The 26,693-nt window shown below is 44.5% G+C and overlaps 3 protein-coding genes across 5 annotated transcripts; 1 reads left to right on the forward strand and 2 right to left on the reverse strand.

Annotated features, from left to right (window-relative positions):
- Positions 1-1,880: 1,880 nt before the first annotated feature.
- Positions 1,881-5,245, reverse strand: LOC124275294. The gene is made up of 3 exons (XM_046710780.1): positions 5,157-5,245; positions 3,693-4,098; positions 1,881-2,736 (listed from the first exon to the last, which is right to left on the reverse strand). Exons 2-3 carry the CDS (start codon positions 4,026-4,028, stop codon positions 2,542-2,544), a joined length of 531 nt encoding a protein of 176 aa, XP_046566736.1. The 5' UTR covers positions 4,029-4,098; positions 5,157-5,245; the 3' UTR covers positions 1,881-2,541.
- Positions 5,246-11,486: 6,241 nt separating this feature from the next.
- On the reverse strand, positions 11,487-15,860 carry LOC124275308. Of its 3 annotated transcripts, none has more exons than XM_046710815.1 (2): positions 15,791-15,860; positions 11,487-12,902 (listed from the first exon to the last, which is right to left on the reverse strand). In XM_046710815.1, exon 2 carries the CDS (start codon positions 12,814-12,816, stop codon positions 11,917-11,919), a length of 900 nt encoding a protein of 299 aa, XP_046566771.1. In that variant the 5' UTR covers positions 12,817-12,902; positions 15,791-15,860; the 3' UTR covers positions 11,487-11,916. The 3 variants fall into 3 exon arrangements, with proteins under 3 accessions (XP_046566771.1, XP_046566777.1, XP_046566762.1); XM_046710821.1 differs by lacking the exon at positions 15,791-15,860 and adding an exon at positions 15,374-15,459; XM_046710806.1 differs by lacking the exon at positions 15,791-15,860 and adding an exon at positions 15,231-15,359.
- LOC124275302 lies at positions 15,464-24,846 on the forward strand. The gene is made up of 3 exons (XM_046710793.1): positions 15,464-15,625; positions 23,247-23,549; positions 23,698-24,846. The coding sequence occupies exons 1-3, from the start codon at positions 15,554-15,556 to the stop codon at positions 24,766-24,768; spliced, it is 1,446 nt and encodes a 481-aa protein (XP_046566749.1). The 5' UTR covers positions 15,464-15,553; the 3' UTR covers positions 24,769-24,846.
- Positions 24,847-26,693: the final 1,847 nt, after the last annotated feature.

The following is a 26,693-nucleotide window of genomic DNA, read 5'->3' on the forward strand; positions in this document are numbered from 1 at the left end:
GTACACCGCTCTTGTCGTGGTATATATGGCTGTTACACTGCTCTAGCACACCGCTCCTGTCGTGGTATATATGGCTGTTACACTGCCCTAGTACACAGCTCCTGTCGTGCTATATGGAGAATACTACATGAGGTCTCATTACATACGAATTATACAGAAACGAGTGTCGTTCCCTATGGTATCTGACCGAGCAGATATTACCCACGTCTTACATGCATTAAATTGACAAAATAGCGTATTTTGATATTTTTTATGGTTTCAAACCGAAACCGGTTTCATAAAGAGGTTGCGGAAGAGTTTTGTACTGTGGTGCAATATTTGCATGACGTCACACTGTAATGACCTTTGGTAACCTTGGTAACCGACGTCACGATGCATGTCAGTTGTCATCGCCTCGTACAGCCTCCTACAGTAAACTACACCGTTCTTGTCGTGGTATATATGGCTGTTACACTGCTCTAGTACAGCGCTCTTGTCGTGGTATATATTGCTGTTACACTGCCCTAGTACACCGATCCTGTCGTGGTATATATGGCTGTTACACTGCCCTAAGTACACCGCTCCTGTCGTGGTATATATGGCTGTTACACTGCCCCTGGTACACCGCTCCCGTCGTGGTATATATGGCTGTTACACTGCCCTACTACAGCTCCTGTCGTGGTATATATGGATGTTACACCTGCTCCTACTATATACCGCTCCTGCCGTGGTACATATGCCGGCTGTATGGCTTTACACCGCTCCTGTCGTGGTATATATGGCCGTTACACCGCTCCTGCCGTGGTATATATGGCCGTTATATTGCATATCAGTACACAGTAACACATAACACAGGTTCACCACGCAGTCAACATCGCGTTGGTGGACAACAGTAAACAACACTGTGTCTTGGAATGCGTATTGCAAATCAATATTGAATCTATAAACCACTTGCAAAAACACAAGATGTAAAATAGTGTAGAGATTTAAAAAGTAATGGAAGAATACACAATTGTAATGCTGGTCCTGCCTGTGGCCTCTCTGTGACCGGTCATCTGTCATGTGGAAGCGCTATCACAGGCACGCCCTGTCATTTTCCAGACTCAGGGCAGCTCCACGCACTGTCATATGTATCAGGTAAATAAGGGCCGTTGGGGAACGATTTGACATTCGGCCTCGTCACAAACAATCACTACCCGTTTCCCATTTCAGCCGCATGTTACGATTCGGGAGTCAACGATCCTGGAGGACAATATAGGGGGTGGGTGGGGGATGGAGTTGGGGATGGAGTAGGGGGCGGTGGGCAGAGCGAAAGACCAGTATCTGGAAAACATTGAATTGCTTTGTTTCTGTGCTCCGATATCTCTGTTAGCAAGGGTAAGAAAAACCTGGATAATCCTCGCTGACTAAACACAAAAATTGACGCCAGTTCTGACACAGTAAGGTCACTCGAGAATAGTAGGAAGACTGTAGGACCCTGCAGTTATTCGCACGTGACCGTGCACCGGTGTGTATGCGGTGCAAGCAATGGAAGTACATTCCTTCCCCAAGACGCCGCCAGGAGGAACATGTGCGCCACTGTTGGATGACACATGGCTTGCTGGAACATGTGCACCACTGTTGGATGACACTTGGCTTGCTGGAACATGTGCGCCACTGTTGGATGACACTTGGCTTGATGGAACATGTGCACCACTGTTGGATAACACTTGGCTTGCTGGAACATGTGCGCCACTGTTGGATGACACTTGGCTTGCTGGAACATGTGCGCCACTGTTGGATGACTTACTTGGCTTGCTGGAACATATTGCGCCAACTGTTGGACGACGCTTTGGCTTGCACGGAACATGTTGCGCCACTGTTGGACGACACTTGGCTTGCTGGAACATGGTGCGCCACTGTTGGATGACATTAACTTGGCTTGCTGGAACACGTGCCACTGTTGGATGACAGCTGGTTTGCTGGAACATGTGTGCGCCACTGTTGGACGCTTGGCGGACATCAGGAGACGTGCTCTGGGAAGTGACTGCGATAAAGCCCGCACATGAACATACGGGTTCCGGCCAGAACATTTGTTGATCACAAAGAACATCTGGTGTAACACCAAGAATATCTGCGAATCTTCTTGGTTGCTGGAAGACTTTTAGCTGTCAGAGTAGATCCAAAACAGCTGATCTTTCTAAGACTATATACGGAACAACAGATGGCTAGGCTCCTGTCTCTTCATATCACAAGTTGCCGATGTGCGGTTAGAACCGGAAACCAGGAGTGAAATATTGGATAGAGGTGGACGGATATCCGGTGGTCTGTTGATGTGCACGAGAGTTCATCAGCGCCTGACTACGTTCACTAACAAAGTGATTGTTTCGGGTTGATGGCAAGGTCGAATATCAAGAATACCGCAAGATTCAAGGTAAGGTCGAATACCAAGAACATCCTGAAGATTCAAGGTTAAGGTAGAATATCAAAGGATACCGCACTAACGTCTCTCGGCTTTTCCAGCCAGTCCTACGAACACCAACGGTAGCAAGGTCAAGGTCACTATGTTGTGTACTACAGAGGTCAAGGTCGTGTCGTTGTCCTCCACTCGGTATCATCAAGCCGATTTGTCGTTAGAAGGGCCCTGAAACGATGCTGACAACAGAAACCCGCCAACACCATCACCACCGTCAGCAACGCTCCCACGATCAGCAGCCTCGTCATGGCCCGGGATGGGGGTTGACCGGGTCCAGGGTGATGTCTTCGGCGGTTATTGTTCTGTCGACATCAACAGAAAGACTCCATTAAACGCTGCATGTGTAAGGAGGATAACCTATAACGGAACAGTATCATTATGTCTGCTGTGACAGGGAAACAAACCATCCAGCGCCAACTTTAACGTTTGGTGGTGAAGTCTGGGTTCAACCAAAGGACACATCGAATGTTTAGACTGACAACTGTTACTCTAATATTGTTACTTATTGTAGAAAGACGTCGTCCAGTGCTTTAAATGTAGCACAAGCTGGCGTCGTCTCACCTCCACGACTGGTACCGCTAGTTTTTGGTTTGTTTTACGCCGCATTCAGCAATATTCCAGCTATATGGCGGCGGTCTGTAAATATTCCAGCAATATTGCGGCGGGGAACACCAGAACTGGATTTCACACATTATACCCATGTGGTGAATCGAACCTGGGTCTTTGGCGTGACAAGCGAACGTTTTAAACACTAGGCTACTCCGCCGCCCCGGTCTGTAAATAACCGAGTCTGGACCTGACAATCAAGTGATCAACAACGTGAGCATAAATCTACACAGTTGGGAAACGATGACATGTGTCAACCAAGTCAGCGAGCTGACCACCTGATCCCGTTTGTCGCCTCTTACGACAAGAATGGGTTACTGAAGATCAATTCTAACCCGGATCTTCATGGGTACCGCTAGTAAAGTTATCGGATGTCAGAGATCGAAATAGTAGTCGGGCTACTGGTATGAGAAAACTCCTGTTCTTGTCAGGATTCGGGATTGTTCGGACATACTTGTTAACACCCTAAAGTAGGCTCAAGCAGTTGTGGAGCATAAGCGTGGCATGATATGAATTTGTATAAAAATTGCTACTTAATCCTTTTTCATTTCTCAATGTTTTTTCCTATTTTGATGATTTTACTTTTTGTGTACAAGTTGTCCCCCTTAAAGTAAAATTAAAACATTGGCCAGAACCAGGCATCTCTACTTACGCGAGCTTGTTCAATGTCATCCGGGTATATCATCAACACGCCTTCTTGGCGATCGCTGAAATGAGGTGAGTTACGAATCTGCTGTGACGTCAATTCCAACGTCATCGGAACACGAGCAGCGTCTTCGATGGCAGTGGAGGGTGTATTGTGCATGCGCCTCGCATCTCCTGTAGACCTGTGGACTGCCTCCCTGGCTGGGGAGATCGCAGATGGAGTTATAGGAGAAGTAGGCGTGGCCGTGAAGCCATACACAGCTTCATCGTAAGACGGTGGTGGATCGAGGTAGGAAGGGCGATTGTGCTGGACAGAAGAATATGGCGGCACGGAGGATTCCATCACTGTCAAGGTCTCACACGGGGAACAGCGACCTGTCGGATCATGGCGAGACTGTCCACCACACTGAACCCTGAAACATTGGCATGTTGATATTATTATAGATGATGATTAAAATTACATCGGGGGACTTCCGTCCCACAGGCCATGGACCTTGTACATGTTGATATTATTATAGATGATGATTATAATGATAGATTGATTACATAATTACATCGAATGCTGGAACATAGTCTGCCTCACAGGCCATGGACCTTGATCCTTCCATGCATGAGGTACATATAATACAACATCTCTACGGTTGTATCACCATGCATGAGGTACATATAATACAACACCTCTACGGTTGTATCACCAGCATGAGGTACATATAATACCGTGCAAGACCTCCGGTTGTATCACCGTGCATGAGGTACGCTATAATACAACACCTCTACGGTTGTATCACCGTGCATGAGGTACATATAATACAACACCCTACTATTGTATCACCGTGCATGAGGTAATACAACAACCTCTACGGTTGTATCACCGTGCATGACGGTTGTGCATATAATACAACACCTCTACGGTTGCATCACCGTGCATGAGGTGCATATAATACATATAACACAACACTTCTACGGTTGTATCACCGTGCATGAGGTACATATAATACAACACCTCTCTACGGTTGCATCACCGTGCATGTACATGGTACATATAATACAACACCTCTCCGGTTGCATCACCGTGCATGAGGTACATATAATACAACACCTTTACGGTTGTATCACCGTGCATGAGGTACATATAATACAACACTTCTACGGTTGTATCACCGTGCATACGACAACACGTCTCTGACCCCGCAGTGCCACAGGGTTAAGGCGTTAGAAGACTTTTATTGACCACATCGCCATGGAGCCCAGACCGTCCAAGGAACTGGCTGATGGCGTGCGTTATTGCTCCAGCACACTGTGATGTAATCAAACTAAACCTGTTACCCCTGAAATTAATTTTAGACTAACCCAAACATCCCCAGCTGTAGCGCATTGACATAGCGCTGGGGGGCTGAAAGTGGTCCATCTCGGGGATGTAGTTGTGTTACCTCATCCCAGTGCCCCTTCCCCCCACAGATGCAACACTCACCCACGCAGCTTCAGCGTTACACCCGCTCACTGGCGACTTCAGCGGGTCAATGAAGGCTTCCTTGTGGGTCGTCAGCCATTATGACGGGCTCATCCACGCAACACTTGAGGGGTAGGGCTTTCTAGTTGTTAAATCAGTGGATGTCTGTTACGTATACTGGACGGTCTACGAGAAAGCTTTGTGGTGCAACTGTGGTCAAGTCTGAACTCAGAGTGCAAAGTATGGACTGGAACAATTTACGAGCCGTCGATAACAGCTCTTTGAAAGGAATTACGAAAACAAAAAAATCGAATATTTTAGAGAAAATATATCCAGATCCATTGAATGCATTGCTAATCGATAATACCTTCCCTTTTTATATTTTCTACTCAACACGGAAGTAGTTTCAAATAAAAAAACCCACCTGCAGTCAGTTAGTGCTTGGGGGAAGGAAGAACAAGTCACCAGCAATGGGATACAATGGCACTCGGCTGACAGACGTAGTTGTATTAGAGACCTGATAACTCACAGACGAGATTGTATGGGAGGTGCTAATAACTGACAGACGAGATTGTATGGGGGGAGCTAATAACTTACAGATGGAGATGTATGGGAGGAGCGTACAACTGACAGACGAGATTGTGTGGGAGGTGCTAATAACTTACAGATGGAGATGTATGAGAGGAGCTAATAACTTAGAGACGAGATTGATGTATGGGAGGAGCTAACAACTGACAGACGAGATTGTATGGGAGGTGCTAATAACTTACAGATGGAGATGTATGGGAGGTGCTAATAACTTACAGATGGAGATGTATGGGAGGAGCTAATAACTGACAGATGGAGATGTATGGGAGGTGCTAATAACTTACAGATGGAGATGTATGGGAGGTGCTAATAACTTACAGATGGAGATGTATGGGAGGTGCTAATAACTTACAGACGAGATTGTATGGGAGGTGCTAATAACTTACAGATGGAGATGTATTGGAGGAGCTTACAACTGACAGACGAGATTGTGTGGGAGGTGCTAATAACTTACAGACGAGATTGTATGGGAGGTGCTAATAACTTGACAGATGGAGATGTATGAGAGGAGCTAATAGCTTACAGACGAGATTGTATGGGAGGAGCTTAGAACACGATTGACAGAACGAGATTGTATGGGAGGTGCTAATAACTTAGTGACGAGATTGTATGGGAGGTGCTAATAACTGACAGATGAAGATGTATGAGAGGTGCTAATAACTTAGAGACGAGATTGTATGGGAGGAGCTTACAACTGACAGACGAGATTGTATGGGAGGTGCTAATAACTTACAGATGGAGATGTATGGGAGGAGCTAATAACTTACAGATGGAGATGTATGGGAGGTGCTAATAACTTACAGACGAGATTGTATGGGAGGTGCTAATAACTTACAGACCAGATTGTATGGGAGGTGCTAATAACTTACAGATGGAGATGTATGGGAGGAGCTAACAACTGACAGATGGAGATGTATGGGAGGAGCTAATAACTTACAGATGGAGATGTATGGGAGGTGCTAAGAACTTACAGACGAGATTGTGTGGGAGGTGCTAATAACTTACAGACGAGATTGTATGGGAGGTGCTAATAACTTACAGATGGAGTTGTGTGGGAGGAGCTAACAACTTACAGATGGAGATGTATGGGAGGAGCTAATAACTTACAGATGGAGTTGTATGGGAGAATCTAACAACTGACAGACGAGATTGCCTGGGGGGTGCTAATAACTTACAGACGGAGATGTATGGGAGGTGCTAATAACTGACAGATGGAGATGTATGGGGGCGGTAATAACTTACAGATGGAGATGTATGGGAGGAGCTAATAACTGACAGATGGATATGTATGGGAGGAGCTAATAACTTACAGATGGAGATGTATGGGAGGAGCTAATAACTGACAGACGAGATTGCGTGGGGGGTGCTAATAACTTACAGATGGAGATGTATGGGAGGAGCTTACAACTGACAGACGAGATTGCGTGGTGGGTGCTAATAACTTACAGATGGAGATGTATGGGAGGTGCTAATAACTGACAGATGGAGATATATGGGGGCGGTAATAACTTACAGATGGAGATGTATGGGAGGAGCTTACAACTGACAGACGAGATTGTGTGGGAGGTGCTAATAACTTACAGACGAGATTGTATGGGAGGTAGTAGTAACAGACAGATGGAGATGTATGAGAGGAGCTAATAACTTAGAGACGAGATTGTATGGGAGGAGCTTAGAACTGACAGACGAGATTGTATGGGAGGTGTCAATCAAAATAGTGACGAGATTGTATGGGAGGTGCTAATAACTGACAGATGAAGATGTATGAGAGGAGCTGATAACTTAGTGACGAGATTGTAAGGGAGGAGCTTACAGCTGACAGACGAGATTGTATGGGAGGTGCTAATAACTTACAGACGAGATTGTATGGGAGGTGCTAATAACTTACAGATGGAGATGTATGGGAGGAGCTTACAACTGACAGACGAGATTGTGTGGGAGGTGCTAATAACTTACAGACGAGATTGTATTGAAGGTGCTAATAACTGACAGATGGAGATGTGTGGGAGGTGCTAATAACTTACAGACGAGATGTATGGGAGGTGCTAATAACTGACAGATGGAGATGTGTGGGAGGTGCTAATAACTTACAGACGAGATTGTATGGGAGGTGCTAATAACTTACAGATGGAGATGTGTGGGAGGTGCTGATAACTTAGAGCCGAGATTGTATGGGAGGAGCTTATAACTTACAGATGGAGATGTGTGGGAGGTGCTGATAACTTAGAGCCGAGATTGTATGGGAGGTGCTAATAACTTACAGATGGAGATGTGTGGGAGGTGCTGATAACTTAGAGCCGAGATTGTATGGGAGGTGCTTATAACTTACAGATGGAGATATATGAGAGGAGCTAATAACTTACAGACGAGATTGTATAGGGGGAGCTAATAACTTACAGATGGAGATGTATGGGAGGAGCTTACAACTGACAGACGAGATTGTGTGGAAGGTGCTAATTACTTACAGACGAGATTGTATGGGAGGAGCTTACAACTGACGGACGAGATTGTATGGGAGGTGCTAATAACTTACAAATGGAGATGTATGGGAGTGTTAATAACTTACAGCTGGAGATGTATGGGAGGAGCTAATAACTTACAGATGGAGATGTATGGGAGGAGCTAATAACTTACAGATGGAGATGTATACTTACAGACGGAGATGTATGGGAGGAGCTAATAAATTACAGATGGAGATGAATGGGAGGAGATTATAACTGACAGACGACATTGCGTGGGTGCTAATAACTTACAGATGGCGATGTATGGGAGGAGCTTACAACTGACAGACGAGATTGTGTGGTGGGTGCTAATAACTTACAGACGGAGATGTATAGGAGGTGCTAATAACTGAAAGATTGAGATGTATGGGAGGAGCTAATAACTGACAGATGGATATGTATGGGAGGAGCTAATAACTTACAGATGGAGATGTATGGGAGGAGCTAATAACTGACAGATGGATATGTATGGGAGGAGCTAATAACTTACAGATGGAGATGTATGGGAGAATCTAACAACTGACAGACGAGATTGCGTGGGGGGTGCTAATAACTTACAGACGAGATTGTATAGGGGGAGCTAATAACTTACAGATGGAGATGTATGGGAGGAGCTTACAACTGACAGACGAGATTGTGTGGGAGGTGCTAATAACTTACAGACGAGATTGTATGGGAAGTGCTAATAACTGACAGATGAATATGTATGAGAGGAGCTAATAACTTAGAGACGAGATTGTATAGGAGGTGCTAAAAACTGACAGATGAAGATGTATGAGAGGAGCTAATACCTTAGAGACGAGATTGTATGGGAGGTGCTGATAACTGGCAGATGAAGATGTATGGGAGGAGCTAATAACTTAGAGACGAGATTGTATGGGAGGAGCTTACAACTGTCACACGAGATTGTATGGGAGGTTCTAATAACTTACAGACGAGATTGTATGGGAGGTGCCAATCAGATAGTGACAAGATTGTATGGGAGGTGCTAATAACTGACAGATGAAGATGTATAGGAGGTGCTAATAACTTACAGATTGAGATGTATGGGAGGAGCTTACAACTGACAGACGAGGTTGTGTGGGAGGTGCTAATAACTTACAGACGAGATTCTATGGGAGGTGCTAATAACTGACAGATGAATATGTATGAGAGGAGCTAATAACTTAGAGACGAGATTGTATAGGAGGTGCCAATCCGACAGTGACGAGATTGTATGGGAGGTGCTAAAAACTGACAGATGAAGATGTATGAGAGGAGCTAATAACTTAGAGACGAGATTGTATGGGAGGTGCTGATAACTGGCAGATGAAGATGTATGGGAGGAGCTAATAACTTAGAGACGAGATTGTATGGAGGAGCTTACAACTGACAGACGAGATTGTATGGGAGGTTCTAATAACTTAGAGACGAGATTGTATGGGAGGTGCCAATCAGATAGTGACAAGATTGTATGGGAGGTGCTAATAACTGACAGATGAAGATGTATAGGAGGTGCTAATAACTTACAGATGGAGATGTATGGGAGGAGAGTGCAACTGACAGACGACATTGCGTGGGAGGTGGTAATAACTTACAGACGAGATTGTATGGGAGGTGCTAATAACTTACAGATGGAGATGTATGGGAGGAGCTTACAACTGACAGACGAGATTGCGTGGAGGGTGCTAATAACTTTCAGACGGAGATGTATGGGGGGTGCTAATAACTGAGAGATCGAGATGTATGGGAGGTGCTAATAACTTACAGATGGAGATGTATGGGAGGTGCTGATAACTTGCAGACGAGATCGTATAGGGGGAGCTAATAACTTACAGATGGCGATGTATGGGAGGAGCTAATAACTGTCAGATGGAGATGTATGGGAGGTGCTAATAACGTGCAGATGGAGATGTATGGGAGGAGCTTACAACTGACACACGAGATTGTGTGGGAGGTGCTAATAACTTACAGACGAAATTGTATGGGAAGTGCTAATAACTTACAGATGGAGATGTGTGGGAGGAGCTAATAACTTAGAGACGAGATTGTATGGGAGGTGCTAATAACTTACAGATGGAGATGTGTGGGAGGAGCTAATAACTTAGAGCCGAGATTGTATGGGAGGTGCTAATAACTTACAGATGGAGATGTGTGGGAGGAGCTAATAACTTAGAGCCGAGATTGTGTGGGAGGTGCTAATAACTTACAGACGAGATTGTATGGGAGGTGCTAATAACTGACAGATGAATATGTATGAGAGGAGCTAATAACTTAGAGACGAGATTGTATAGGAGGTGCCAATCCGACGGTGACGAGATTGTATGGGAGGTGCTAAAAACTGACAGATGAAGATGTATGAGAGGAGCTAATAACTTAGAGACGAGATTGTATGGGAGGTGCTAATAACTTGCAGATGGAGATGTGTGGTAGGTGCTAATAACTAACAGACGGATTGTATGGGAGGTGCTAATAACTTACAGATGGAGATGTATGGGAGGTGCTAATAACAGACTATGGGGAGCTAATAACTTACAGATGGAGATGTATGGGAGGTGCTAATAACTTACAGATTGTATAGGAGAGTAATAACTTACAGATGGAGATGTATGGGATTACAACTGACAGACGAGATTGTGTGGGAGGTGCTAATAACTGACAGACGAAATTGTATGGGAAGAGCTAATAACCGACAGATGAAGAAGTATGGGAGGTGCTAATAACTTTGAGCGGAGAATTGTAGGGAGGTGCTAATAACTGACAGATGGAGATGTATGGGAGAGTGCAACTGACAGACGACATTGTATGGGAGGTGCCAATCAGATACAGACAAGATTGTATGGGAGGTGCTAATAACTTGACAGATGAAGAGATGTAATAACTTACAGATGGAGATGTATGGGAGGAGAGTGCAACTGACAGACGAGATTGCGTGTGGAGAGGTGCTAATAACTTACAGACGGAGATGTATGGGAGGTGCTAATAACTGAGAGATGGAGATGTATGGGAGGAGCTTACAACTGATGAGACGAGATTGCGTGGAGGTGCTAATAACTTTGACGATGTATGGGAGGTGCTAGTAACTGACAGATGGAGATGTATGGGAGGAGCTTACAACTGGCAGACGAGATTGCGTGGGAGGTGCTAATAACTTACAGACGGGCGTTTCAAACCAGAACAACAACAAAACAAGGATTACAAAAAACACACAGTTTATTTACATTCCACCATGTATAGACCCTTAATCACAGCGCACCCCACCCCCACCCCACCCCAGCACCTATTTTATAACCGATAATGATTCTTGCTGTTTCTTTTAAATACTTATTTCTACTACAATCAATTAAAGTTGATCCACATGATAGGCCATGTGTTCACTGTCTGCAGCCTTGTGCCACAATCCTAAGATATTATAACTTCAATGATTTAACTGTCTAACTGACCACCACGGTCATGTTAGTCCATCTGGCTGCTCCCCCTCACTGTATAATGTGGTTCCTGCACCTGACCACCATCATCAGTCCATCCGGCTGCTCCCCCTCACTGTATAATGTGTTCCTGCAATCACCTAGCAGGAGCGGAGTAAGCTTTCCAGCTCACTCCATAGTGAGAGAGATTGATAGGATCACCACTCAAACGTGTGATCATATTTATAGTCATTATCTGGACTGATACAGCCAATCGCTGCCGATCTATGAAGCACCTAACGATCTTTACGACAACATCACAATGCAGGCAACAAGCAGAATGGTCAGACAAGTTAAGTTTGGAAACCAACCGAACACAAGTTGAAACAATGCACCGTTACACCACACTGAAACAAACAGTGCAACTGTATCCACGCCGTTGTTCATGTTGGGGATACAGAGCAGCTTCTGGAACGTCATTGTTACATCGTCGTCCTGGTCCATCACGTACGTGTGTTCATGTGAACAGCTAATGTCCTCGTACAGTTGGCTGAGGGGTACACTGTCCTGTTCCAACCTGTGTTGGAATTTGTTGGAGTATTCTCCACACAATGTTATTTGTCTCTTGATGCGTGTTTCTTGCATGGTAAGACTTTTCAAGTCGGTGTAGACGCCATCAGTTTGTTCCTTTAATGCCTTCACTTTACCCTCACAACGCCCTTTCGAATCGCGCCCACTTTCAATACTGCATTGGGTTTCCTGCAGTACGCGTTTGGTATGGTCCAGTTTCCGTGCAGTTGAAGACAAGTGTTCTCTGGCGTCTTCAACATTGCTTCTTGCTGTTTCATGACCTTTTGACATTCCATAGAGCAGCGCTGGTAAGACTATGATTGGAGTGAACAGGACATACGCCACCTTAGCCCCGGTGCTGTTAAACGTGCTGTACCTTGCCTCTTTTCTCTCCGCGTCGGTTAGAATCTGTTCTTTGTTTGCACAGCTCTTCTTGAGTCTGTCTTTCTCAGTTTTTAGATTCACGGCTTTCTCCCGAAGAAGTTCGTCCTGTTTGTCTAATGTTTTGATGTGTTGCTCTGTGTTCTGTCTATCAAGATTCAGATCAGTTTTCTCTCTGACCGACCTGCTAATCCTCGTTTGTACAGCGTCCAGTCCGTTGGCGGAGACGCGGCGCAATGCGCTGTAGACTTTCATGTAGGTCCGTCACCAAACCACGGCAGTCGGTATCCACGTCTACTACATCTGGGTCAAGACTGGAGAGTGCCATCCCTCTGACGTGCCTGTAACGAAACAGATGATAACCTATTTATAAAATAGAGGGAAAAATGTATAAATGTCCCTATTAACACCCCCACCGAGATCGTGTGTGGCCAGTCGTTTAAGTCTCCGCAGTATGCTGTGTTTACAGGTTTGTACTCGGGGTTTAGGCCTTCATGGCCTCAAGCTGTCTTGTAGTTATGTTGACACGACATGATATACTCTCACTTACTCACTCATCATGATGAAGTTTGGGTGTGAAAGGATATATAAAGTAAGTCAAATGATTCAGTGAAAATAATATGACTGGATCAATTACATTCTGTGTTGACAAATGGAAGAAACACAGACCTTCACATACATGACAATACTCGTGTGTGGTGTCAGGAAATACAGACGTTCACATACATAACAATACTCCTGTGTGGTGTCAGGAAATACAGACGTTCACATACATGACAATACTCGTGTGTGGTGTCAGGAAACACAGACCTTCACATACATGACAATACTCGTGTGGGGTGTCAGGAAATACAGACGTTCACATACATGACAATACTCGTGTGTGGTGTCAGGAAATACAGACGTTCACATACATGACAATACTCGTGTGTGGTGTCAGGAAATACAGACGTTCACATACATGACAATACTCCTGTGTGGTGTCAGGAAATACAGACGTTCACATACATGACAATACTCCTGTGTGGTGTCAGGAAATACAGACGTTCACATACATGACAATACTCCTGTGTGGTGTCAGGAAACAGAAACGTTCACATACATGACAATACTCGTGTTGGGTGTCAGGAAACACAAACATTCACATACATGACAATACTCGTGTGGGGTGTCAGGAAACACAAACGTTCACATACATGACAATACTCGTGTAGGGTGTCAGGAAACACACAAGTCGATAAGGTATGGAAAGTATTCCCTGACATCCAATATGACAGATTACTACAGTGAACGTACTTATTATTGCCACAGTTCATTCACACAGTAACAGAGACTCTCAGAACAAACAACATGAAGAAAACACTGCATACCGTGATAAGACAGGTGAAGATCGATCTCCTGTGTCTATGAATGTATTTTCTACGTATACGCTGATGAAGGTATCGTCAATGTACAGACCCGTGCAAAAAGTATTCCGACACTTGACGTAATTTCCATAGACTTACATGTTATTTCAGTGTAGTATGAATACTTTTCATGAAGTGAGTTTAGAATGGATCTTTGTAAAATTTGACAGGCAATTTTGAAATCATCTCTGCTTTGCGCACATAATTTCAGTTAAATTTTCCGACCACTATTTAACTCATGACATCACATTTATAAACTTATGTATGGTTCCACCATGCACAATCCAATAGGCACTGTACACATGTTGATTAAAATGTTGCCATTCGATAATTAAGCAACGGAAAATTAAACAGAAATTATGTGATTGTAGGTTAAATGATTCCTCACAAATGTGCAAAATTTGACTTGGATCTTACGAAAATCATATTCATGAAAATTATTTATGCTATACTAAATTAACATGTAAGTCTATGGAAATTACGTCAAGTGTCCGAATACTTTTTGCACGACTCTGTAGATGACAAGACTGGGCCACAATGTTGAGGGTACCAGTCTGGTTATAACAGTGCTGTGGTTGGCTAAATATGCAGACTGGGGAACAGTCTATCTCACAGTCTCGAAATCTGTCATGCAGACCTAGATGAAGAAAGTCTCGATTTTCTTCAGGTTCTGAATTTCCCATTTCATTGGGGCTACTTTGTAAAGTTATCATCATTCTATATTTTCAGCGTCTTAGAGGTAATTTAGTGCCCACAGTGACGGGAGGGAACTGCCTGGGAGATGAACGGTTGGCGGAGGGACGCGTGTATGTAGCGGTGAAGGGGGAGTGTGTGATGGAGATAGACAATGTATTACGTCTGTTATCTGAAAAGGCGGCAGGCAAGTAGCTCGCGGCACGAACGACTTCGAACCTGTTTTAGACCGGCCTATTTGGACAGGCGCCAGCCTCACATTGCACATATCTCCGTGCTATAAACAACTATTCCCCAGGAATTGAAAGCGGTGATTGACCTAGAAACAACTATTCCCCAGGAATTGAAAGCGGTGATTGTCCTGGAAACAAATATTCCCCAAGAATTGAAGGCGGTGCCTGAACTACTGCTCAAGACAAGGCAAGGCTCGCAATCTACAATATATATCCCTACCATATAACATACAAACAAAATGCCACTCTGTCAAAGTATAATAATAATAATAATCTCTCTTTCTCACACAATTTGATGTAGAGGGATAAGCTAGTATCTACGAATGTGAACACTCACGATGTGTGGCATCTGTACATCTGACGTTCCTCTTCAGGAGCACAAGCAGTCGACAAAACAGACATGGAAAAACATATCACGGGAAACAATCGTGGTATGAAACACTATTTCACAGAAAACAATCCAGTTACAATTGGACCTACCTGGGTCCCTAGCTCTCATCCAGGGAACATGTCACGTGTAAATGGATCAGCCAATCAACTAGCCCGTTAGTGTGTTTCAACATGGGAATATATAACAGCTCTTGAACAGAGAAGTTATTAAGAGTTCGAGAGTGCACTTTGCCGGTGTCTCCGAGAGAAAGACAGCAAATCTAGACAGCCATGGCGTCTGCGTCCAAGAAGGATCCGACACTATCAGCATTGATGAAGATTAGCACAGCCTCAGATATAAAGGTAAGCCCAGTTATTTCAATATGGTTATACGTTTATGAATGAATTTGAAATTAAAAGCTGATCTCAATATTCCTTGATAAACATATGAAAATATTCTGCTGATATTTGAAAATCTGCCATCTGAGTATGTTTACATATTAAGATAGTGAGTTGGGGAGGACTCACGTTTGTCAGGCATACAGATTTCCGTAAGCGCCGCGCAGACGACTGAATCCTCCACGATGAAATGGGAGAGATCAAGATATCACTGAATCGAAACCCACACCAGGCCGCCTGACCTAGCTCTGTTATTGCCACACCACTGACACGACTGAGGTTACGAGAAACTGGGGAAGTAGAAAGACCCAGAATGATGGGGCATGCTGTAAATCATGGAGCGGTGTCTGAATGTAAATATCTAGGCGACTGTATGACACGACTGACACGACATCACATTTTAACGTTTCAACAGCAACATCTGCAGCAAGTTGGTGTTATCAAAAGACAAGAGACATTTTGTAAACACGTATCAATTAGCCCTGTCAACTCCATAATGTTACTATGTAACAATATTAACTGCGGTCCTTATATGAGGTTTTTCTGACATCAAGAAAAATGTGAAAATATTGATACCGGGTGTTCGCGAAAAGGTGAGCGTATCCTGCATCACGGATGGCACCCGTAATAAATATAGGCCAAGTCTAGTCAATTGTTCATCTGAAATAAATCGGAGACGTATGGTATAAGTCAAAATAAGGAATTGCATCGGACATAATTTCTGTCAGTGATGCATCAAATTTGGAAATTTCCTCCACATGTCTGCCATAAAACTTCTTGAAAGTTTTACTGAGGCCTTGAATGCTGTAACCTTGATAAAAAACTTCCGAGCATGAGAGGTACGGCGCTCTTTGAAATCCTGAGAAACAGAGCGTGCTCGATTATACCTCAAAAGTTGTGATATGTAAACAGCAAAGACTGGAGCTGTTGGAATATTGCTCGACATGAAAGGGAAGTTGACTATTGGAAAGTTGATATCATCCCTATTGTCATACAGCCTTAATGACAGTTATTTTAAACTGAATCTTTATACATAGATCTAAATATGAAACAGTTGATGCCGTCTCACTTGTCTCCATAATTTCAAGTTCAGGGCCCTTATTATCGAAATGTTCGTAGCCCTAAGAATTCTTAACTCTGACCAGTGACAACTCACCCACTACGCATATGTCCATTGACAACTCACCGACTACACATATGTCCATTGACAACACACCCACTAGGTATATATCCAGTGACAACTCACAACTAGGCATATGTCCAGTGACATCTCACCCACTAGGCATATGTCCAGTGGCAACTCACCCACTAGGCATACATCCAGTGGTAACTCACCCACTAGGCATGAAACCAGTGACAACTCACAACTAGGCATATGTCCATTGACAACTCACCCACAAGGTATATATCCAGTGACAACTCACCCACTAGGCATGTATCCAGTGACATCTCACCCACTAGGCATATATCCAGTGACAACTCACAACTAGGTATATATCCAGTGACAACGCACAATTAAGCATATGTCCAGTGACAACTCACAACTAGGCATATATCCAGCGACAACTCACCCACTAGGCATATGTCCAGTGACAACTCACCCACTAGGCATATATCCAGTGACAACTCACCCACTAAGCATATGTCCAGTGACAACTCACAACTAAGCATATGTCCAGTGACAACTCACAACTAGGCATATGTCCAGTGACAACTCACAACTAGGCATATGTCAAATGACAACTCACCCACTAGGTATATATCCAGTGAGAACTCACCCACCAGGCACATGTCCAGTAACAACTCACCCACTACGCATGTATCCAGTGACTTCTCACATGTAAGTATATGTCCAGTGACATCTCACCCACTGGGCATATATCCAGTGACAACTCACAACTAGGCATATGTCCAGTGACATCTCACCCACTAGGCATATATCCAGTGACAACTCACAACTAGGCATATGTCCAGTGACAACTCACCCACCAGGCACATGTCCAGTAACAACTCACCCACTAGGCATATGTCCAGTAGCAACTCACCCACTAGGCATATGTCCAGTGACAACTCACCCAGTAGGTATATATCCAGTGACAACTCACCCACTAGGCATGTATCCAGTGACATCTCACCCACTAGGCATGTATCCGGTGACATCTCACCCCACTGGGCATATGTCCGGTGGCAACTCACCAGTAGGTGGTATGTATCCGGTGACAGCTCACCCACTGGGCGTATATCCGGTGACATCTCACCCACTAGCCATATATCCAGAGTGGCAGCTCATCCACTGGGCATGTATCCAGTGGCGAAAACTCATCCACTGGGCATATATGTCCGGTGGCAGCTCACCACTAGGCATATCCGGTGACAACTCACCCACTGGGCGTATCCAGTGACATCTCACCCACTAGGCATATATCCAGTGGCAACTCATCCACTAGGCATATATCCAGTGGCAACTCACCCACTAGGCATATATCCAGTGACAACTCACCCACTAGGCATGTATCCAGTGACATCTCACCCACTAGGCATATATCCAGTGGCAACTCATCCACTAGGCATATATCCAGTGGCAACTCACCCACTAGGCATATATCCACTGACAACTCACCCACTAGGCATATGTCCAGTGGCAACTCATCCACTAGGCATATATCCAGTGGCAACTCACCCACTAGGCATATATCCAGTGACATCTCACCAACTACGCATATGTCCAGTGCCAACTCACCCAGTAGGTATATATCCAGTGACAACTCACCCACTAGGCATATATCCCAGTGACATCTCACCAACTAGGCATATATCCAGTGACATCTCACCAACTAGGCATATACCCAGTGACAACTCACAACTAGGCATATGTCCAGTGACAACTCACCCACCAGGCACATGTCTAGTGACAACTCACCCACTAGGCATATGTCCAGTAGCAACTCACCCACTAGGCATATGTCCAGTGACAACTCACCCACGAGGCATGTATCCAGTGACAACTCACAACTAAGCATATGTCCAGTGACAACTCACCCACTAGGTATATATCCAGTGACAACTCACCCACTACGCATGTATCCAGTGACATCTCACATCTAGGTATATGTCCAGTGACATCTCACCAACTAGGCATATGTCCAGTGGCAACTCACCCACTAGGCATATATCCAGTGACAACTCACCCACTAGGCATATATCTAGTGGCAACTCACCCACTAGGCATATATCCAGTGACAACTCACCCACTAGGCATGTATCAAGTGAGAACTCACCCACTAGGCATATATCCAGTGGGAACTCACCCACTAGGCATATATCCAGTGACATCTCACCCACTAGGCATATTTCCAGTGCCAACTCACCCACTAGGCATATTTCCAGTGCCAACTCACCCACTAGGCATATGTCCAGTGACATCTCACCAACTAGGCATATGTCCAGTGGCAACTCACCCGCTAGGGCATATATCCGGTGGCAGCTCACCCACTAGGCATATATCCAGTGGGAACTCACCCACTGGGTATACAGTATCCAGTGACATCTCACCCACTAGGCATATTTCCGGTGCCACTCACCCACTAGGCATATTTCCAGTGCCAGCTCACCCACTAGGCATATGTCCAGTGACATCTCTCACCAACTAGGCATATGTCCGGTGGCAGCTCACCCACTAGGCATATATCTTAGTGGCAACTCACCCACTAGGCATATATCCGGTGACAGCTCACCCACTACGCGTATCCAGTGAGAACTCACAGCTAAGCATATATCAGTGACAGCTCACCTGCTAGGTATATATCCTGTGAGGAGGAACTCACCCACTGGGCATATATCCAGTGGGAACTCACCCACTAGGCATATATATACATATCCAGTGACATCTCACCAACTACGCATATGTCCAGTGACAGCTCACGCAGTAGGTATATATCCGGTGACAACTCACCCACTGGGCATATGTCAGTGACATCTCACCAATCTAGGGCATATATCCGGTGACATCTCACCAACTAGGCATATATCCGGTGACAACTCACAACTAGGCATATGTCCAGTGACAGCGCTCACCCACCAGGCACATGTCCCGGTGACAACTCACCCACTAGGCATGTGTCCGGTAGCAGCTCACCCACTGGGCATATTTCCGGTGCCAGCTCACCCACTAGGCATATTTCCAGTGCCAGCTCACCCACTGGGCATATGTTAGTGACATCTCACCCACTGGGCATGTGTCCGGTGGCAACTCGCCCACTAGGCATATATCCAGTGGCAGCTCACCCACTGGGCATGTATCCGGTGACAACTCACCCGCTGCGTATGTATCAGTGACAACTCACAACTAAGCATGTATCCGGTGACAGCTCACCTACTAAGGTATATATCCTGTGAGAACTCACCCACTAGGCATATATCCGGTGGGAACTCACCTACGAGGCATATATCCGGTGACATCTCACCAACTGCGCATGTGTCCGGTGACGGCTCACCCGGTAGGTGTATATAGCCGGTGCCAGCTCACCCACTGGGCATATGTCCAGCGACATCTCACCAATGGAGGCATATATCCAGTGACATCTCACCAACTAGGCATATATATCCGGTGACAGCTCACAGCTAGGCATATGTCCGGTGACAACTCACCCACCAGGCGCATGTCTGGTGACAACTCACCCACTAGGCGTATGTTCATTGGCAGCTCACCCGCTGGGCGCTATGTCCGGTGACAGCTCACCCACGAGGGGCATGTAATCCGGTGACAGCTCACAGCTAAGCATATGTCGGTGACCAGCTCACCTGCACTAGGTATATATCCTAGCGGGCAACTCACCCACTGGGCATATATCCGGTGGGAAGTCACCCACTAGGCATATATCCAGTGACATCTCACCAACTACGCATATGTCCAGTGACAGCACCTCGCAGTAGGTATATATCCAGTGACAACTCACCCACTAGGCATATATCCAGTGACATCTCTCACCAACTAAGCATATATCCAGTGACATCTCACCCACTAGGCATATTTCCAGTGCCAACTCACCCACTAGGCATATTTCCAGTGCCAACTCACCCACTAGGCATATGTCCAGTGACATCTCACCAACTAGGCATATGTCCAGTGACAACTCACCCACTACGCATGTATCCAGTGAGAACTCACAACTAAGCATATATCCAGTGACAACTCACCCACTAGGTATATATCCTGTGACAACTCACCCACTAGGCATATATCCAGTGGGAACTCACCCACTAGGCATATATCCAGTGACATCTCACCAACTACGCATATGTCCAGTGACAACTCACCCAGTAGGTATATATCCAGTGACAACTCACCCACTAGGCATATATCCAGTGACATCTCACCAACTAGGCATATATCCAGTGACATCTCACCAACTAGGCATATATCCAGTGACAACTCACCAACTGGGCATATTTTCAGTGACAACTCTCCAACTAAGCATATGTCCAGTGGCAACTCACCCACTAAGCATATTTCCAGTGCCAACTCACCAACTAGGCATATGTCCAGTGACAACTCACCCACGAGGCATGTATCCAGTGACAACTCACAACTAAGCATATGTCCAGTGACAACTCACCTACTAGGTATATATCCTGTGACAACTCACCCACTAGGCATATATCCAGTGGGAACTCACCCACTAGGCATATATCCAGTGACATCTCACCAACTACGCATAAGTCCAGCGACAACTCACCCAGTAGGTATATATCCAGTGACAACTCACCCACTAGGCATATATCCAGTGACATCTCACCAACTAAGCATATATCCAGTGACATCTCACCCACTAGGCATATTTCCAGTGCCAACTCACCCACTAGGCATATTTCCAGTGCCAACTCACCCACTAGGCATATGTCCAGTGACATCTCACCAACTAGGCATATGTCCAGTGACAACTCACCCACTACGCATGTATCCAGTGAGAACTCACAACTAAGCATATATCCAGTGACAACTCACCCACTAGGTATATATCCTGTGACAACTCACCAACTAGGCATATATCCAGTGGGAACTCACCCACTAGGCATATATCCAGTGACATCTCACCAACTACGCATATGTCCAGTAGCAACTCACCCACTAGGCATATGTCCATTGACAACTCACCCACTAGGCATGTATCCAGTGACAACTCACAACTAGGCATATTATCTATGTTTTAGAGTAGGTGCTGAGCTTGCGATTTCAATGGAGACTTGCCTGCACGGCAGTCGCCATTTGCTTGAACCGGGCGCCGATTTGGTTTGGCGAGTTTGATTGGGTTGGGTTCGTTGACCGAAACCTTCGGTGAGAAGCAGATAAAGACCAACGTGTAATACAGCTCCAGCAATGTCATCGGATGCAGTTGCTATGGAAACAGAAAGAAGTACTATGGTTCTCCAGCCAGTGAAGAATTGACTTTGATTAACATCCGTTCATAACTATTATTTTGTTTCTTACCCACAAAAAAGACTTTCAAACCATTGTAATGATGTCTCTTATACCACAAGTTAGTGTTGGGAATTGGTTGAAATCTCTTATACCACAAGTTAGTGTTGGGAATTGGTTGAAATCTCACAATTGATGACTGTTTCATTACCAACGACTAATCATCGAAAAAAATTGGTTAGCGTCATTTTTCAGATTTCCCTATCAAGGTTGTTATTGCAGATATGTATAATATGATGCAACTTGCTACTTTAAAGTGATGACTAATATATCATGAACATAAACGTCCCGAAGTCTTCAAGAAATATTCAGTCATGGCTTTCAGTTAGTGAAGTGAGGTATTTTAGGATTAAACACGTTTTCAGGCCCTAACAACTTCAACGATATGTTCCATTGTCAAGTATTTCAAAGACGAAAACAGTTGTCCCAAAATCGTTTATGTTCGATTATGAGAAAATGTGATCAATTGCTTCGTCGTTTGGTCACTGCGATCAATCTTCGATTATTTCAATTAATCGGAGTACCACTACCACAAGTATGTAGTTTTTTTCACTAGGCCACTTGGTTAAGGCTTTACTATTATCACACTACATTTGACTGTACATCATGCTAACATCTTCAAACATAACATTACCAAGTAAACAGCTGCTATGTGTTTGTTTATAAACGCATAGATCTCTTGTCAACACAAAACAAGAGTATACTAGTAACTGCATACAGTACACCATCATGTCTTCCACTGTTAGAGATGTGCAAAACATGAAACCAGTTTATATTAATATTACATATAATGTGCTACACCCACCCCACCCACCCCAGCCCCACCCCCTATTGAAATTGCAATAAACCTGTGCCCTTAACGGTACCAACAGTGTGGTTTGTACGACCACGTTTTGTCCATCATCCTCCCAATCATTCTCTTCCCACAGAGGTTACTCCTGTCATATCTTCCTACGTAGGAAGATATGACAAGTAACCTCTGTGGGAAGAGAATGCCTCCCAAAATGCTGTGTTATCACCATACAAATACCATGTGACAGTACCTGTGATAAATAGGTTATACAACCCATACAAGTGCAGGTTGAATGAAATAGCCTGTTGCTATTTCAGAATGACCGAGTGATCTGTGCATCATCAAGTGTTAACTGGGAGGAGATCATAGGCCCTGCCCCGATGTCTATTGCACTGCTGGGGCAACTGATGCTCATCTCTGGCGGTACAGACTTCACCTTGGTCACAGGAAAAAGGCCGGATTCATCATTTGTCCGTCTTCGCTACCCTGACTCCATGAATGCTTGTCTGGTTCAAGTCAGCAATGAAGGCTGGGAGGCCTTTAACACAGCACATTCCAACATGGAGAAAATACATCTGATCACTAATCAGATTCCAGGCCATGCACGAAATGCAGTCCAGGTACAGTTGCCCTAATACATACAACATTTGTAAATGTTCTATATTAATCATGTCGTCATCGCAGCCCCTGTTAGTTGATTTGACTGATGTTAGACATCTCTGCACACATTTATCACTAACATCTAATAGTCCACAACATCTATTGCAGATTTTATTGAAAGGCTCACCAGAAGAACTTAAACTTGCATTACCAATCCCTCTTAAGAAGATTCAGTTGGCTGCTAAACAATGCACAGCCCATGCGGAGGAGGTCCAGAAGCAGTTTGTTGACGTCATGGCAACAATAGGAGAACTGCTGGAGGCATGCACAGCTGCCAAGGGCGATTATGAGGACAAACTGAAGCAAACTAAAGCTGCAGTTGCAGCCGCCACAAGAGCTGAGACTCAAATCAAGGAACAGAAAACAAAGGCAGACGAAGAACTGGCACACATGACCAAAACTCTGAAAGAACGTGAGGAAGACTACAAGAAGGCCTTGGATGACATGCCGGGAGCGCTTCAACTCATGGGGATGAAGTTCTTTGACAGGTATTCAGGAGCAGTGCTCATGAGTATTCAAGCAGAGTTGAACCCGATGATGGAAATACCACAAGCTATTGGAACAGGAGTGAAAGTACTGACACCCGTGGTAGGTGGCGTGTCAGACCTGCTTAAATCAAAGACAGAAGCTGCTCCTTCACAACATGACAATCCTTTGGGTGAGCGCGAACAGGAAACAATTGAATACATAAAAAGTATAAAACTCAAGATCACCTTAATCATTTCTCTTCTACCAAAGTATCTGGAATCATTTGAAGACAAGAACAGGCAAGAAGGTACAGTTAGAGATGTCAAGGAATATCTTGTTGATAACAAGGCAGATCTGGACAGATTCACAAAAACTCTCAAGAATAAGTTTGATGTTCCTACGAAGACAATGATGCTGAGTCTCCTGCAGGATCTCACAACACTGATGGATTCCATGATTGACTTCTCCAAGCAAATGGGTCAAAATCCAGAAATGATTACTGAGTTCAGACAAAAGCTTGACAAGGTTAAACACACCATGGAGTGTGTGGAGATGACTGATATGAGAGCAGGACATCCTCTCGCCCAAGCACCACAAGCTGCTAAAGCCCAACAAAATTCTCTTGAATTAGAAGATAAAATAATTGACCAAGCCAGATTTAAGGCTGAAAAAAACATCGCAGATGTTGAAGACTGCCGAAGCCCGTTATGACGAAGTTAACCAAAGAGCGCAAAGGAAAAATGATGAGTTGATGAAACTTGTTGAAGAATTGTCCCAGATGGATGCCAAGGAAATAGACTTTAACAAGATAAGAGAAACTCTCACTAGAGGTATAAAAGCACTTGGAGAGGTTCGCAAACAATGGGGTAGATTGGTTACATTCTTTCAAAGAATGTCCAATGTAATTCAGTGCAGCCTTGGCCCAACGTTGGACACATTTACTGAAACAGCCAATGTTGGAAGGGAACTACAGCTGAATTACTCCTTCAGCAAGCTGATGCAGGATACACTCTATTCACAGGCAGTCCAAGCCAGTGAAATTTCATATGTGGTCCATGAGGTTTCAGGAACATATGTTGACATCTCGCGAGATCACCTCATGGATAAAATATCAAGCTTGGGGGGAGCTGATTGCTTTAAATCCAGAAACTGAATCCCATTTGATAAAACTGAAACACAGTGAACTGATGAAGGGGGCAAGGAAAGCACAACAGGCAATCCAAGAAAAGGTAGAAGAAAGGCAGTTAGACATGCACGAGAGAGTTCAAGCCAGACTGTCACAGATTGAGAGGGGAATGCAAGCTGCACTTCCACCTCCGAACCCTGAGAGAGAACTACAGATGCAACGCATGCGCGCTATTGCTCAGGACCAACGTGAGAAGGTGGTCGCAGCTGCCCAGGCAGAAGCTGAGGAGGAGGAAATGTCGCAGTTTGCTATCTAGGTAGTTTTAAGTTGTTTGCCTGTTGACAACAAAATACTATGTCTTAACATTACATGATGTAGTCTTAACATGTCTATTCATGAGACTCTTGAGAGGCATTTAGAAGTTGGTGAATATATAAGACGAGTATATGATGACCACTTATCTTATTTATTGTATAACACGACGTAAATCCTGGTATGTATAGTATGTTTTGTACTCCTGTCTTTATATCACTTGAAGAAGGGGCAAGAAGTAGCCCAGAAACGTCGTGTTATACAATAAATAAGAGTTGTCATCCATATACTCGTCTTATATTATATGTCTTTTCATGCTTAATTGTCTAGCATCGTTTGCACAAAACAATGTAAACGCTACCATTGTTGTAAATTCTCAGCCTTAGGCTTCTCCCGCAATCGTAATCCCCTTAACGCCAAACGACTGTAGGCTAAAATCATTAAGAGGTCCAAACAAAACTTGTTATCGTTCCGTACCAATCTTAGTAGCTATTGTTGCAGTTCCCGAGTCGACAACAAAATTACAGGTCCTCTTTCACATATATACACTGCTATACCTATAAAGTGATTTCATGTTGTCTAGTTAGTGATTCGATTCGACATTTTAAAAACACGAAAAACGCATCATGACGCCAAACTACGGAATGCAATTTGACCAATTTGACTCAATAGTACAAACACAAATAAAACAAATCCAATGGAAACAATTTGCTTCCAGCTTCGTTTAACTGATGCAAGCTGCCGTGTGGTTAGGATTGGTTGTTTCCAGTGCTGGTTGTCTCCAGTGTTGGTTGTTTCCAGTGTTGGTTGTTTCCAATGTTGGTTGTTTCCAGTGTTGGTTGTCTCCAGTGTTGGCTGTTTCCAGTGTTGGTTGTTTCCAGTGTTGGTTGTCTCCAGTGTTGGTTGTTTCCAGTGTTGGTTGTTTCGAATGTTGGTTGTTTCCAGTGTTGGTTGTCTCCAGTGTTAGTTGTTTCCAGTGTTGGTTGTTTCCAGTATTGGTTGTTTCCAGTGTTGGCTGTTTCCAGTGTTGGTTGTTTCCAGTGTTGGTTGTTTCCAGTGTTGGTTGTTTCCAGTGTTGGTTGTTTCCAGTGTTGGTTGTTTCCAGTATTGGTTGTTTCAAGTGTTGGTTGTTTCCAGTGTTGGTTGTTTCAAGTGTTGGTTGTCTCCAGTGTTGGTTGTTTCAAGTGTTGGATGTTTC

Source organism: Haliotis rubra, unplaced genomic scaffold (genome assembly GCF_003918875.1).
Source record: "Haliotis rubra isolate DU_JTF1 unplaced genomic scaffold, ASM391887v1 Scf1046, whole genome shotgun sequence".
Classification (NCBI taxonomy): domain Eukaryota; kingdom Metazoa; phylum Mollusca; class Gastropoda; order Lepetellida; family Haliotidae; genus Haliotis; species Haliotis rubra.

Excerpts from the sequence above, each read along its gene's own strand:
- LOC124275294 (XM_046710780.1), bottom strand. The coding sequence starts at position 4,028 with ATGGAATCCTCCGTGCCGCCATATTCTTCTGTCCAGCACAATCGCCCT. Across the intron at positions 2,737-3,692 it reads ATGACATTGAACAAGCTCGC|AACAATAACCGCCGAAGACA; the intron begins GTAAGTAGAGAT and ends TGATGTCGACAG.
- LOC124275308 (XM_046710815.1), bottom strand. The coding sequence starts at position 12,816 with ATGAAAGTCTACAGCGCATTGCGCCGCGTCTCCGCCAACGGACTGGAC.
- LOC124275302 (XM_046710793.1), top strand. The coding sequence starts at position 15,554 with ATGGCGTCTGCGTCCAAGAAGGATCCGACACTATCAGCATTGATGAAG. Across the intron at positions 15,626-23,246 it reads GCACAGCCTCAGATATAAAG|AATGACCGAGTGATCTGTGC; the intron begins GTAAGCCCAGTT and ends TTGCTATTTCAG. Across the intron at positions 23,550-23,697 it reads ATGCACGAAATGCAGTCCAG|ATTTTATTGAAAGGCTCACC; the intron begins GTACAGTTGCCC and ends CATCTATTGCAG.